A 14,347-nucleotide genomic window follows, 5' to 3' on the forward strand; every position below is an offset into this window, starting at 1 on the left:
GGGTCATTTCTGGAATTCACAAAGTTCCCTGGTGACGACCAGGAATAGGTCACCGGTACTCCTAGTAGATACTGCACCGTCCCTTTAAAAAGTGAGACCAGGATCGTAGTGAATTCATAAAGTTCCGTGGTGACGACCAGGAATGACAGCGACACTCATACCCTTTAAGGAATGTGTATGTAATGTCAAGTGAAACCGGGGTCATGTCTTCAAAATCATAAAGTTCCCTGGTGACATAGTAATGGGGCAGTGGCTGTATACCTACTCCTAGAAACTGCTCAGTACAAGTGAAACTATAATGGGGTCATTTATGGAAGTCACGAAGTTCCCTGGCGACTATGGTCAGGACAGCGGCACTCCTAGACACTACACCGTCCCTTTAAGGAATGTACGATGAAATGTCAAATGAAACCGGGGTCATGTCTTCAAAACACTGAGCGTCTTCAATCAGTCCCATCCAGAGATCCAGCTGATAAAGCACAGTTCAAGGACCTGTCATTTTATCACCAGGTGATTCTGCTTCTCAAGACCTCGACGGAGTTGGGCTCCGGTCCTTGGCAACCGCTGAAGTGAAGTTTCCTGTTTCGATTTCCAAATCCGTTACCTAAGCATAATAATCCATCATTCGCAGTTACATTATGGAGGACCACCCATAAACTTTGCTCAATAAACTGCGTCATTTTATTTTGTGTGAAGGCCAGTCATATAACAACAGCGTGGAGGTTTGTGTGATAGAACATCAAGTCGTCGCTCGGTAACGGCGTAGACATCTTGTGTTGTACACGTTCGTCGAGACACTTACATGTCATTGCTTATGGTTCGAGTTTCATACATTGCTTGTTCTGTTGAGTCTGCGAGCTTGGGGCTACGATAATGTGGTATCAAGATTTGGAACATTCATTTGTGTTGACCTTTGAAATATGAACATCTTGGAAGGAATGCTGTTGTCATGACTTGGAAGGAATGCTGTTGCCATGAATTGGAAGGAATGTTGTTGTCATGACTATAAAACAAATGATAACCGTGGTCGTCTTTTCATAAGCAGAGAGGAGATAATAGTACTTAAGTGTTCTAACGTATGGAGTGGAGACATTTTGTATCAAAATGACTTGATTCTTCGTGCTGCTAGAGTTGTGACGATCGTGAGCATCTTCAACATAGACATTGGACCTTTGACCGGGACACACGTCTTTCTAGTTTATTTAGTTAAAGGTAACTGTTACATGTAAAATATTGTCACCGTCACTAACTCTCACTTTGGTCATCATTGTTTAAAACGTGAGTGTGCTGCTCTTCTTGACTTCAAAAACTGTGTGACTTGAACAGCGCCACAGACGTCCATATTTAGGCAAGTTAAAACTACTATTTTACTATTTTAATGAAGCAACAGAGTGACTCATGAAAATTTAACTTTTGAGACACAAAACTACAATAATTATTCGTCATTCGCGTATGCAGCTCTGTCTTTTGGATTTCTGTGAGTTTTGTGGTGGTTTCAAAACTTTAGGATGAGCGCCCTCCATCGAGCAGTTTTTGCCGGCAGAGTGGCAGAGGTACAGTATCTTTTGGAGAGAAGGAATTGCAATCCAAACGCTAGGGATCAGAATCAGAGAACTCCGCTCATAGTTTGTTCTTTATCATCAGACAACGACGACATGGTTAAAGCGTGTGCTGTGATCCTGCTCCTTAAAGGTGCACAGATCTGCCTCTCCGACCGGCTCGGGAAGAACGCCCTCTCTTGGGCCTGCGTGAGAAACAAAGTGCAACTCGTGCAGCTTTTTCTCAGCGATTATCCAAATCGGTTTCAATTTGACCTACGGAAGCGGGACAGGGACGGGAACACGGCGCTGCACCTCGCCGCCCGGGAGGGCAACACCGAGATCGTAGAGCTCCTGTTCGACGCGTCGGGGGAGGGCGAGTTGCACGCCGTGGTGACGGAGCGTAACATCCGCGGCGAGACACCTCTACACCTGGCGGCTAAACGTGGCAACTCTGGCGTTATTCTCGGACTTGTCTCCGTTTCATCGGATGCTTTATTGAGTAGGCGAGGTGCAGTTGACTCCCGCAGTGCTCCTAAGTGGGCAAAAGCTGCAATGAAAATGGCAGGTGCGGTAGATGTTAACGCGGGTAGTAGACCACTTTCAGAGCAGCCAGTGATGAGAAAGAGTGCTCGTGGAAACTCCGCACACAATGCTCGCGTAAGACGCCCTCAAACGGTCACATCTACAAAATCAAAGCCATGCCCCACGGCAACGTCAACCGATATATCAACTTTGTTCAAAATTTCAGAGATGCAGATAAGTTCAGCGTGGCGCCGTCCAGCGCAAGCTCCCCCAACGACGACAACGCCCTCTGTTGTCGGAAATGACGACAAATGCAAACGCCCGCGATCCTCCCGCTCAAAGATGATTGGTAAAGGTAGAAGCCGTAGCCACTCAGTGGCGAGTCGCGGTCGTCCGTTGAGACACAGCGTCGTAGATGACATTGTTGAAGAGGAGCCATGTATTCAGCAACAAAAGCAAGTACCCCTTGTGGTCGTAAATGAACTGGCAGAGGGCGCTGTTAAGGATTTTTCCTCCAGACATTATATTGATGATCCGGTGAAATCATCAAAAGCTTCAAAGAGATCCTCTCCACTGAATAACACTACGATGTCGTACCTACCAGACTCTCTTGTACAAGGTAGAAACTTCTTAACACCATTCGGTGGAGCCGGTATGGAGTTCCAGTTTGCCAGCAGGAACTCGTCACTTCGGAGTCTTGCCAGTGACATACCCGGCCTCCTAGCTGAAGACCCAACCCCAGCGTTCGACAGGTCTGAAACTCTCCCCGTCATAACACGCGATGGGTACCTGGCCATTACGCAAATGCGCCGCTCTAAAAGTGAGCCCTCATTGTTAACCGCCTTCGACCAACAAGTAACGCCATCAAAACTTCATGATACACGATACGGATCCAAGCGGGCGTATAGCCGCAAAGGGCGGCCTACAAGTCGAAGACGTGGACACGGTAAAACTCAAGTACTCGATATGAAAGAGAAATGCACTGGTAGTGGTAGGCGGCCGACTTCCAAAGTTACCCCGTTCAAAATGGAAGTTTCACACTACGGGAGTTCACATCAAATCGGGGTGGACACGATCGCCCCGTCCGTGCCGCCCACACCGACCCCGAGCAGCCGGTCGTACCGGCGGTTCACGCGGCCTGCCCGGGAGGTCGAACTCACCTCGCAACGTCGCCGCAAGGAATTGGAGGATAGGATCAGGGCTATTCAAACAGACATCAAGAGATTGGAGAAAAGGAAGAAGGGGCGGAGTTACAAGCCCCTCCTTCCCGAATGGATGAATGTCAATCAAGAGACGACGGTAGATGAGCTTGTAGCTGCAGTCCTACACGATAAGAAGCCCACCATCAGGACCTCAAAAGAGATACCTGACTTTCACTCAAGAGACGATCAAAAGAGCGGGCAATCTGGAATGGTACCGGACAGTCCACAACAACAACCTACAGCACCAGGTTCCGCAAGGGATCACCACTTGTCGAGATCCGACACAGGATACCATACTAAAGAGCGCCCTCATTTGCCTTATAAAACCAGGTTTTCATCAAATGAAAAAGAAACTCCAAATTCGATTTACAGGAGTGTGCCAACGCTTCGTATATCTCGGCCGGCTCAAGCGCCATCTTACAAGCAATCCAGATCCATTCATAAGCAACGTTACCCCATAGGGGGACAGACACACGTAGACAGTGCCCGGGATGTCAGCCTGAAACCCCGGGTAGATCTTCACAACCCACGGCCTAGACTTCACAACTCTACTCCTCGTTCGTGGAACACAACGGCTGTTAAAATGCTACCAAACAATAATAAGTGACCCAACAACAATCACTTCAGTTGCTGTGGCACTGCTAAAAGTGACACTGTAGCTAGAAACAGTCGTAGGGTTTTTACAAGCAACGAAAAATTGAAGTAAAGTTTCTTCTTTTGAAAATGTAAGACTTGTTTTGTTTTGTTTTACTACGGCAAAACAGAGAAACGCTTTTTATGCAAGAATATATTGACGATGACTAGAGCAAGCTAGTCGAAACGTTGAGACCAATTTCAGAACTGACTCCGCGGCAGTACAGTTAATTACGATCCTATAAGCTAAAGTAGTAGTCCAGTCTAATTTCTATCCCATCCGCCCTGGTAATAGTTAAAAAGCAGGACAGTTCTTTTCAGAACTGAGAAGTCTCCCGAACCTCCGATTATCTACTCCACGGCAGTAGAATAAAGCAAGACAGTTCCCTAAGAACAACTCTACCTGGCAAGTAGATACACACATGGTGTTACCGCAAACCAAATATACATTGATACCTCACCATGCATTGCCTCAAATCCTATAATATATTATTTCTAACAAAAATATATACGGGCAAACTTGGTAGTCTAATTGTAAGACATCTACTCTAGAATGGCAAAGGTTGTGGGTTAGAAACCCACCCGAGTAATGCCTGTGATTTGTTTTCCTTAGCAGAACTCGGACAAGTGTTGAGTATTATCAATGTTAATACACACCGCCGGTGTATATGGGTAAAAACATTTAATTATAACCATCCCCTATGGAAAGTATTAAAAGATACACAAATATAGCTCTTAATAAAACAAGAGATTTTGAACATTTTTTTATGACATGGAGTTTGCTTATAAATAACAAAGTGATTATAAAGGGTTTTACAAAACAAGAAACAGAAAGTTGAAAAGCAATGTTTTCTGACTTCTGATCACTCTTTTTTTATTTTTGAACAGAATCACAAATAGATACATTTGATTACTTGATTAGGATATTCCATTTGAAAAACAAAATCAATAGTCTACTGATTTATGAATCATTTCAACCATTGTAGTACACGTACACTCACACATAAACTTTGGAATTTCACCGTGAATTTTAAACTGAAAGACATTGTGTGGTATCGTTTGAAATGCATTGTGGTTTTATTTGTTTTATATACCTTGTTTGCTGGGTTTGTTTTATTTTTTTAAAGTATTCATATTTTGTATAGCACCTCTTCTGCATAACCGTAGTTCAACTAATAATGGAGCAACCTTTAAATAAACCAATTGAAATGTAGTCATCTTTTCGGTTATGAACTGTCGAGATTACAAGTAATTTTTTTAATACAATAAACACTGCAAACTCAACCCAAAAATTATTACTGTAGACAGCAAAACCAGAGCATTTTAAAGGCAGTGGACACTATTGGTAATTACTAAAAATAGTTTTTAGCATAAAACCTTTCCTGGTGACGAGTAATGGGGAGAGGTTGATGGTATAAAACATTGTGAGAAACGGCTCTCTCTGAAATGCTATAGTTTTCGAGAAAGTAGTAATTTTCCGCGAATTTGATTTCAAGACATCAAGTTTAGAACGTGAGGTCTCGAAATCAACCATCTAAACGCACACAACTTCGTGTGACAAGGGTGTTTTCTTCTTTCATTATTATCTCGCAACTTCGATGACCGATTGAGCTCAAATGTTCACAGGTTTGTTATTTTATGCATATGTTGAGATACACCAACTTTGAAGGCTAGTCTTTGACAATTACCAATAGTGTCCACTGCCTTTAAACCAACATCAACAACAGATGATTTGGTATGGGGCGCCGCAAGAGCAAACTAAGGTCTTGGAACTCCTAACTTTGTTAGGCTACCGCTACCAAAGATAACTCATTGTCACTCAAGCACCCATGCTCAACCAAACCTAATATCCAGTGATGGTCTATTAAATGTGAAATATAATAAAAATGTCATGCTTAAACTCAATTTTTTTTTTTTTTTTTTTTTTTTAATAAGATTGACCTATAGATTATTTGGTATGGGGCGCCGCAAGAGCAAAGTAAGGTTTTTGAACTCCTTGTTACTTTTTAGGCTACCGCTACCAAAGTAAAGCCATTGTCAGGCACCCTTTTTCAAACCAGTCCATTGATGGTCTGTTATTCGTGAAATGCAATGTCACACTTTACTTTTACTAATCAAATTTCATATTTTTTTGTTAGAGTTCGTTCGTTCACAACAATTGATGAGTGATATTCCTTATCTTATTCCGTGAAAATTTAGTGACGTTAAATCTGTGATTGGTTTGCATTTTTGTATTATGGTCTCTTGTATAACCGGAAGTACCAGACTATTTTCTCTTATAATGGTCTCTATAAAGAATAGGGGACTAATTTCCACCAAGTGGAATGTTTATATAGCAACTTTCTGCTAAAGCAGCTCTACGAAGTTTGGCTCAGGGCTTTATTTCATAAAGCCTGTAAGCACACAAATGTCCTAAAGCACAAAAAGATCATTGCTTAACAGACAAAGATTGCCAGCCAAAACTATGTTAACATACATTGTTGCTAGGCAAAGGACTCCGTCAAGCTGTATTTTCTGCTTAGCAGCTTTATGAAATTGAGCCCAGGCCTTACACATTCAACAGATTTCTCTATTGCTTAGCTAGATACTTGACTTCAACCTTAGGGATCGTCTTAACAATTGACAGCTTGGTCCTGATCCCATCGACGAAAGTGTCGACAACTTGAACCGTATCCAGGTCGACTGGGGCCAAGTCGTACGGGTTCTTGTCGAGCACCACCAGGTCGGCCTTCTTGCCTGCGGCGAGGCTCCCGTGGAGCTTTTCCATGTGAAGCTGCCAGGCTGCGTTGACGGTATAGGACTTCAGAGCTTCGTGTACCGTCACGCAGTACTCCGGGCCGTAGGGCGTGTTAGGGTCGTCCCTGGTGCAGCGAGTCACGGCAGTTTTGATGTTGTTGAAGGGGGCTGCACTACCCGGGAAAGTTGGGTGATCCTGCAAGAAAGAATTGGAAATGTTTTATTCTGGAAGTGTAAACTGAGTGTTGGTGTTTTGGAAAGGTCACTTATTGTATTGAGTTTTGGTCATGTTGATAGCTGTTAAGCAGCTAGTTCTGCTGAGTAAATATCTTTGTTAAGCGAGAATTGAGTAGGGTACTAGTCGCAGTAATGTGAACTGTATTGTATTTTGGCTGGTAACCTACTATCTGCTATGCAGTATTTCTGCGTTAAGCACGTTTTTTATGGTTTATGAAAATTTGGCCCTTGTGATTAATCAAAGTTGTATGATGGTATTTCGGTTCCAATAGGTTGAAGGGATTTTTTTATTAAGACCATTCAATGCCCCTTTACTGATTGAAAATGTTCAGATTCTTCACCATGTGAAGAGAAATCAGTGGGTGGGGTGTAGTGGTTTCTTTCCTCGCCTTCCACTCTAGGAGCCCGGTTAAAATCACGCCTGGGCACTATGTGGATTGAGTTTTGTCCAGGGTTTTCCTCCCACATCTAAAAACTGAAAATTCCTTCTTTGTCTTCTCCAGGGTTCTTGGCTAGATAGTGATGAAGCCCGTTTGGAGAGTATTTGGTCTCAAAACCTGACGGGCACTAATGTGGATTGGAAAATATCTCTTGGGCTTCCTCCATATATAAAACTGAAACTTCCTCCTTTTTCTTCTCTCCATAGGGTCCTTGGCTATTGATTAAGCCCACTTTTCTGAGAGTCTTTGGCTTCAAAACCAGAATAAAGAAAAAGGAAATAAAATATTTAAAAAAACAAAAACAAATTGTCTTGCATACCTGGTGAATAGTCCAAGTGATTCCGTTCTTCGTAGCCTCACTGATTGGAGTCCAGCGGTTGACTCGATCACCGAAAATGTCCGTCTTGTAGACCAATCCATAGAACCGAAGATGATCCACGAAGAACGACAGGCCGAGGTTGAGCTTGCCGGCACGGGCGATCTGCTCCGGGGTCATGAGACCAAGATGCTCCATGCGGTGACGGTTGTCCAGGTTCTTGCACTCACTGAAGACCTAAGTTACAAAAGCAAACAAAATATAGTTTATGGGATTTGAGGCATCATGGTGAGGTATCAATATATATTTGGTTTGCGGTAACAACATGTGTCTACTTTGCAGGTAGTTATCACCATTATTTTGAAAGAAGCCCAAAGAAGTGGTTTGTGATATAATTTGCAGACATTGAACACCGTCATGTTCTTCTTACTCTCAAACTTTTAGCAACAGTAAAGCCTTTGGTATTGGCCTCTTTGTGATATTAAATTATTTCCTTGTCTATTACGAGCACTGTGTTTCTGCAAAAAGGGTCTATCCAAAGACTTAGCCTCAATTTGCAAGTTGGAGTTCGATGCGACCGAAATTGCACCGTACACGTTCGTAAGCCCTTAAAGGACATGTTCAGAGCTCTGGGGAAGGCTACTGCTAGAACCCTCAGAGTTTAGCCTCAATTTTAAATTTGAGGTACTTGGATGGAAGTCTTAGACCGAAGTTGTACGTGGCTCTCACAGTTGGCCTCAATTTGCAATTTGAGGCTCTTGTCTGGAAGTTCACTACGACAGAAGTTGTACCCTTACCTGTTCGTAAGCTCTCAGGACCTGTTCGGAGCTCCTCTCTCCGTGGCAGTGGATCGCAAACTGCTTCCCCTGCAAGTGGGACCTCTTGATGGTGTCATAGAGGGCATCGCTGGCCATGTTCAGGGTTCCGTAGCCTGGTGCTGGGGGAAAGCCTAGGATGTCGGTCAGCGGGCCGGTCATGTAGGGCTCTTGGGTGGCTGCGGTGCCGCAGTGCGGGGAGCCGTCTGCCACCAGCTTGAGGCCAGCCTCCCAGAGACGGGAGCTGTAGTTGCCCACACTGCCCGTGTACTGCTCACTGCGGAGCTTGGACTTCTTAATACGGCCTAGGGCGCTGCAGCACCTCACCTTTGGGGATGGAGCCATACGTCTGCCGACTAAATCGCCATCAGTCACGGCATGTGTCATCTTGTAGAGAGCTAAGATAGGAAATAAAATGTCACCAACTAACTACCCATTGTTCTGGTCTTCGGGGAAATATAAACCTACCCATAGTCAAAACAATGTTTACTCCGCCAAAAGACAAAGAGTTTTGTCCCCCAAGACCCGTTAACATAAAAACGCTTATCACTCACGTCCAATCGCCTATCAGGTGGACTTTTTTTGCATGGCGCATTGGAGTGTTTTAAAAAATCAAACAAGTTGTGCCCCCAAAATATGTTTTGATTTTATTTTATGCACGTTCGCCCCAATCAAGGCTTAAAGACACTGGACACTATTGGTAACTGTCAAAGACCAGTCTTCTCACTTGCTGTATCTCAACATAAATGCATAAAATAACAAACCTGTGAAAATTTGAGCTCAATCGGTCGTCAAAGTTGCGAGATAATAATGAAAGAAAAAACACCCCTGTCGCACGAAGTTGTGTGCATTTAGATGGTTGATTTCGAGACCTCAAATTCTAAATCTGAGGTCTCGAAATCAAATTTGTGGAAAATTATTTCTTTCTCGAAAACTATGTTACTTCAGAGGGAGCCGTTTCTCGCAATGTTTTATATTATCAACCTCTCCCAATTACTCGTCACCAAGTAAGGTTTTATGCTAATAATTATTTTGAGTAATTACCAATAGTGTCCACTGCCTTTAAAGCCACTCTTTGTATGGGGCTCAAGAAGAACAATTATCAAATGTGAAAACTACTTGGGGGAGCTGAAGGTGGGAATTCATATTCCTCTTAAAACAATCTGGATTTTAGGATGGAGGGAAACATGCACCAGGCAAGGAGTTCCAAAGAGATGCAGTACGTGGAATAAAGCTGTTGGAATGGCTTATTGTTCTACATCTTAGCAAATCAAGTGTGTATGGATGAGAAGAAGAAATAATCATAGATTTATGAAAGCTCATACTAACCAAGACGAATGGGGAAGTTGGCGATGTCATCGGCAGTCTGTTTCAACATCTCGTCCATTTCTGGGGTTGGCATGTAAGCCAAGTCCGTGACGGTGGTAAAGCCAGCCTTGGCGTAGGTCATCCACTGGTCACGGAGACCCTGGGCGAGGGCTGCGGCGTCCGGTAAAGGAGCATTGCCCATGATCATCATGATGGCGGGCTCCTCGAAGACCTGCCCGGTCGGAAAGCCATTTGCATCTTTGACGATCGTACCCCCTGATGGACTTTCAGTGTTTACATTAATCTTTAAAAACAAACAGTCATATAAAAAGGCAAATAAAATCGAGTATGAGGGTCATGTTGTATGCCTGTTGTAAATATGCTGGACGGTAGTATCAAAGACTGTGGTAAATATACACGAATTCACTTTGTTAATTTTGGTTTTTACCCCATACACCGATGTGTGGTAGCACTGTGTACTTTCCCGAGTGCTGTGAAAAAAAAAAAAAAAATCACAGGCACATTACTCGGGTGGGATTCGAACCCACGACCCTTGCAATTCTAGAGCAGTGTCTTACCAACTATACGACTACCGAGATTTAACTTTGAGTGATCTGCAGTCATTGTATGTACTCACCCCTGAAACGTCAAGAGCCGGGGTGTTAGCCCAAGCAACGTGGCCACTCTGGCCGACCACAACGATGGGAATCGTGGAGGAGAAAGTGTTGTCCAGGAAGGTGGCACTCAGAATGGGTAGATCACTCATGAGTTCCGGGTCCCAACCGAAGAAGATGCCCCAGTCTCCGGCAGTCAGCCCGCTCATCGTGTCGGAAATCACTTCGTAGATCTCGCTGTAGTGCCTACAGATGGGTTTAATCACACGCAACAAAAGGTTCATACTCCGGACTTAGTCTCACAGGCCCTTTTCGAATCCACGGCTTCGGCCTTGGATTCAGCTTCAGGCTTGTTCATTGAATCCCGGAGCACGTACGCAAAGCACGCGCAATAATTTTCAAAACACCCGCCGAATCTGGAACCGTAGCTGTGGTTTTGAAAAGGGCTTGCGAATTCTGGTTTTGTTAGTCACCGGTAGAGGGCGCCATTCAAGGCTAATATTGTCTACTTGAACCTCAAAATGTCAAAAATCTTTGTAATGTTTCATAGCTTTCTATTGTGTCATTCAAGCAGCTTTTTCACTTGGTGTATCTCAATATAAAACAAACCTGTGAAAGTTTGGGCTCAATTGGTCATCGAAGTTGCAAGAGAAGATTATTGAACGAGTTGTGTGCTTTCAAATGCAAATTAAAAGGCTTCAGCTGAAGTTTTTAATCATTTGAGTGATACAAATACCTCTTTCTCAAAAAAAAAACTAAGTTATTTGAGAGGCAGCTCTCCATTGCTCGTTATCAGGTGCATGTTTATGCTAGCAATAATATGAGTAATTACCAAAAGTGTCCAGTGCCTTTGAAAAAGATTTTTGGTTTTTTTTACCTGTAAGTCAAGGCGCTGATGTTGACGTACTGGCAACCCATGAGGGCGCACTGTATAGCGTGTTGATGTGGCTCGATGAAACCAGGCAGGAGAGTCTGCTTGTTTAGGAACAGGACCTCGGTGTCCGGGCCGGCGAAGCGGAACACCTGCTCGATCGTACCCACGGCTAAGATGGTGTCCCCGGCCACGGCTAGTGCCTCGGCCTGCGGGTGGTTCTCATTCATGGTGATGATATTACCCCCGTAGAAGATGGTGGTGGCCCTCATACCCATGGAAGACCCTTTGGAAAGAGTAAAACATGCCTTCAATAAGTGATATCAAAGGGGAAAAAGTATTTGAAACAAAACTCCTTTGAACATCCGAATTGTCGTTCCCTGTTTTCAATAGACTTTAAAAGAACACGTTGCCTTGATTCGGTCGAGTTGGTCTTTGAAAAGTGTTTGTAACCGTTTGTTATAAAATGCATATGGTTAGAAAGATGTTTAAAAAGTAGAATACAATAATGATCCACACACATTTGCCTCGAAATCGCGTGGTTTTCCTTTTACTTTGCGAACTAACACGGTCGGCCATTTATGGGAGGTAAAAATTGGACTCCCATAAATGGCCAACCCTGTTTGTTGACAAGATAAAGCGAAAACCACGCAATTTCGAGTGCTACTTGTGTAGGAGTAACTATAGAATATAGGGCCACCCCTAACCCTGTGTAGTGTCAGTTGAAGCACTGCGGGGAGGACTGGGTAAATCTAATGTGGCCCTGTATTCTATAATTGTACCCAGATATTCTACTTTTAAAATATCTTTCTAATCATATGCATTTTATAACAAACGGTTACATACGCTTTTCAAAGACCAACTCGACCGATCCAAGGCAACGTGTTCCTCTAAGTTTCTCAAATTTGAACATTGGGTCGCTTTGGTTGTGTTTTAACAAACGCTAGAGGCAGTGGACACTATTGGTAATTACTCAAAATAATTGTTATGATAAAAGCTTTCTTGATTACAGGTAATGGGGAGAGGTTGATTGTATAAAAGATCGTGAGAAACGGCTCCCTCTCTGAAGTGACATAGTTTTAAAAATAAAAATAAAAAGTAATTTTCCCCGAATTTGATTTCGAGACCTCAGATTATAGAATTTGAGGTCTCGAAATCAACCATCTAAACGCACACAACTTCGTGTGACAAAGGTGTTTTTTCTTTCATTATCTCGCAACTTCGACGACCAATTGAGCTCAAATTTTCACAGGTTTGTTATGTTATGCATATAATATTTAATATATATTAAATAATGAATAGGGTAGATGGCCTTAGCTTTCGATCCAATCCGGACCTTCTTCAGAGGCATAAAACAAGTACAAACAAATACATATCCATTTATAGAAAAAGAGAGGGGGAAAGGGATTAAGGAAAGGATCCAGAAAGAAGCGGGAAAATAACAGCCAATCAAAGTTCCTATTTCAGAAACAATATTGGTGGCTAAGAACCAATGGGAGTGAAGTGGCGAGGACAAAGGATGTTTAGAATGAAAGGAAGGGTTACTGGACCATAAATGTGGTAAAAGTATTGTTCGACAACAATGCAGGGAGACATGAAAGGGTAGGATTAGAGAGCAAGTTGCATCATGATGCAACTAACAATGGTCAATTAATAAGAATAGCAAGATCAGCAAGATCAAAGGTATGATGATTTTAAAAATAGGTATGAGGGACCTGTGGAAAAAAAGGGGGGGGGGGTTACTTACATCAGATAGTTACAGTGATGAATTTATAAAAACAACTTTAAACTAGGTTAATTTATACTTTATGTACAGAATATATACAACATATAAGTTCTTAGGCAGAAGTGAAGTGGAGGGTAATGAGAGGTTATTTAACACCAGTGTTTATGTTAAGTCCAAAGGGTTTGACTGTCTTGAGTTGGTGAATCCAGTGTGATTCTCTATTCTTGCGGTGTGTGTCATCACCATTGCAAGCTTCAATCACCAGAAGTTCAACATCAGTGACACTATGATTGGGGCTGTTGAAGTGTTGAATATTTATTATATATTGATATACACCAAGTGAGAAGACTGGTCTTTGACAATTGCCAATAGTGTCCAGTGTCTTTAAAGCTATTATGTACGACTCAGAAATGAGTCAGGTCTGATCCATGAGGGTTTTGACCTAATTTGAGAATGCATTCAGTTTAACACCAGTGAAATAATGACACAATAATATGTTTTTCGTGGCTCAGAACTGGGATAATTTTCCGTAATTGTTTTTTCCCAGAATTGCTTTTTAAGCGTGAACATAATACTGTTTGCATAAAAACATACTTAGTAACGAGCGGTGGAGAGCTGTTGCAACATTGTGATAAACGGCTCCCTCGGAAGTAACGTAGTTCTTTAGAAAGGGGTCATTTCTCATTCAGATGTTAAAAGACTTCAGGCCCGAAGCCATTGCATCTTAAACCACTCACGTTTTGTGCAACAAGGGTGGTTTTTTCTTGTATAATTCTCTTGCAACTTCGACGACCAATTGAGTTAAAATTTCCACAGATTTCCTATTTTATGCATATGTTGGGATAAAACTGCTCTTTGACAATTACCAAAGGTGTCTATATAGGGGCTTGTAATCAAATACCTTGTGAGGCTTGCTGGAAGCTACGCTTAGGGGCCTTGCTCGTGCGTTGTTGAAGACTAGCCATGGTGAATCTGCGGACTGGCAAAACTTCAATAGAAGATGAGTTGAGAGGTTGAAGATTACACAGGGTGGGTTTGCTACTAGAGGGATGACTGTGGCGTACCTGAGGTTGAGACCGCAAGTGACTCTTTCCTCTCGGTTTAGTGGTGTTTTAACTGTAAAAGGCTGCGCGGTAAAAGCGCCGAAAACTCCGCACTGGGCCCAATTTTATAGAGCTGCCGAAGCCAAACAAAATTGCTTAACAATTTTTGCTTAGCTGAAATGAGCAGGATACCGGTCACAAATTGTACGTGAGATATGGTTACTACGGCTGGCAACCGTAATCTGGGCCCAATTTCATAGAACTGCTATTTTAAGCACAAAACTCTTCTTAGCATGAAATTCTTCCTTGATAAAAACAGGATTACCAACCATATTTCTACGTG

The 14,347-nt window shown here is 42.8% G+C and overlaps 1 protein-coding gene across 1 annotated transcript; it reads right to left on the minus strand.

The window, feature by feature from the left end:
- Positions 1 to 6,378: 6,378 nt before the first annotated feature.
- Positions 6,379 to 14,024, minus strand: LOC117298057 (putative amidohydrolase YtcJ). The gene is made up of 7 exons (XM_033781286.1): positions 13,863 to 14,024; positions 11,242 to 11,521; positions 10,388 to 10,610; positions 9,772 to 10,054; positions 8,425 to 8,840; positions 7,631 to 7,864; positions 6,379 to 6,830 (listed from the first exon to the last, which is right to left on the minus strand). Exons 1-7 carry the CDS (start codon positions 13,924 to 13,926, stop codon positions 6,468 to 6,470), a joined length of 1,863 nt encoding a protein of 620 aa, XP_033637177.1. The 5' UTR covers positions 13,927 to 14,024; the 3' UTR covers positions 6,379 to 6,467.
- Between the last annotated feature and the right edge of the window lie 323 nt (positions 14,025 to 14,347).

The sequence above is a fragment of the Asterias rubens genome, chromosome 12 (genome assembly GCF_902459465.1).
Source record: "Asterias rubens chromosome 12, eAstRub1.3, whole genome shotgun sequence".
In the NCBI taxonomy this organism is placed as follows: Eukaryota; Metazoa; Echinodermata; class Asteroidea; order Forcipulatida; family Asteriidae; genus Asterias; species Asterias rubens.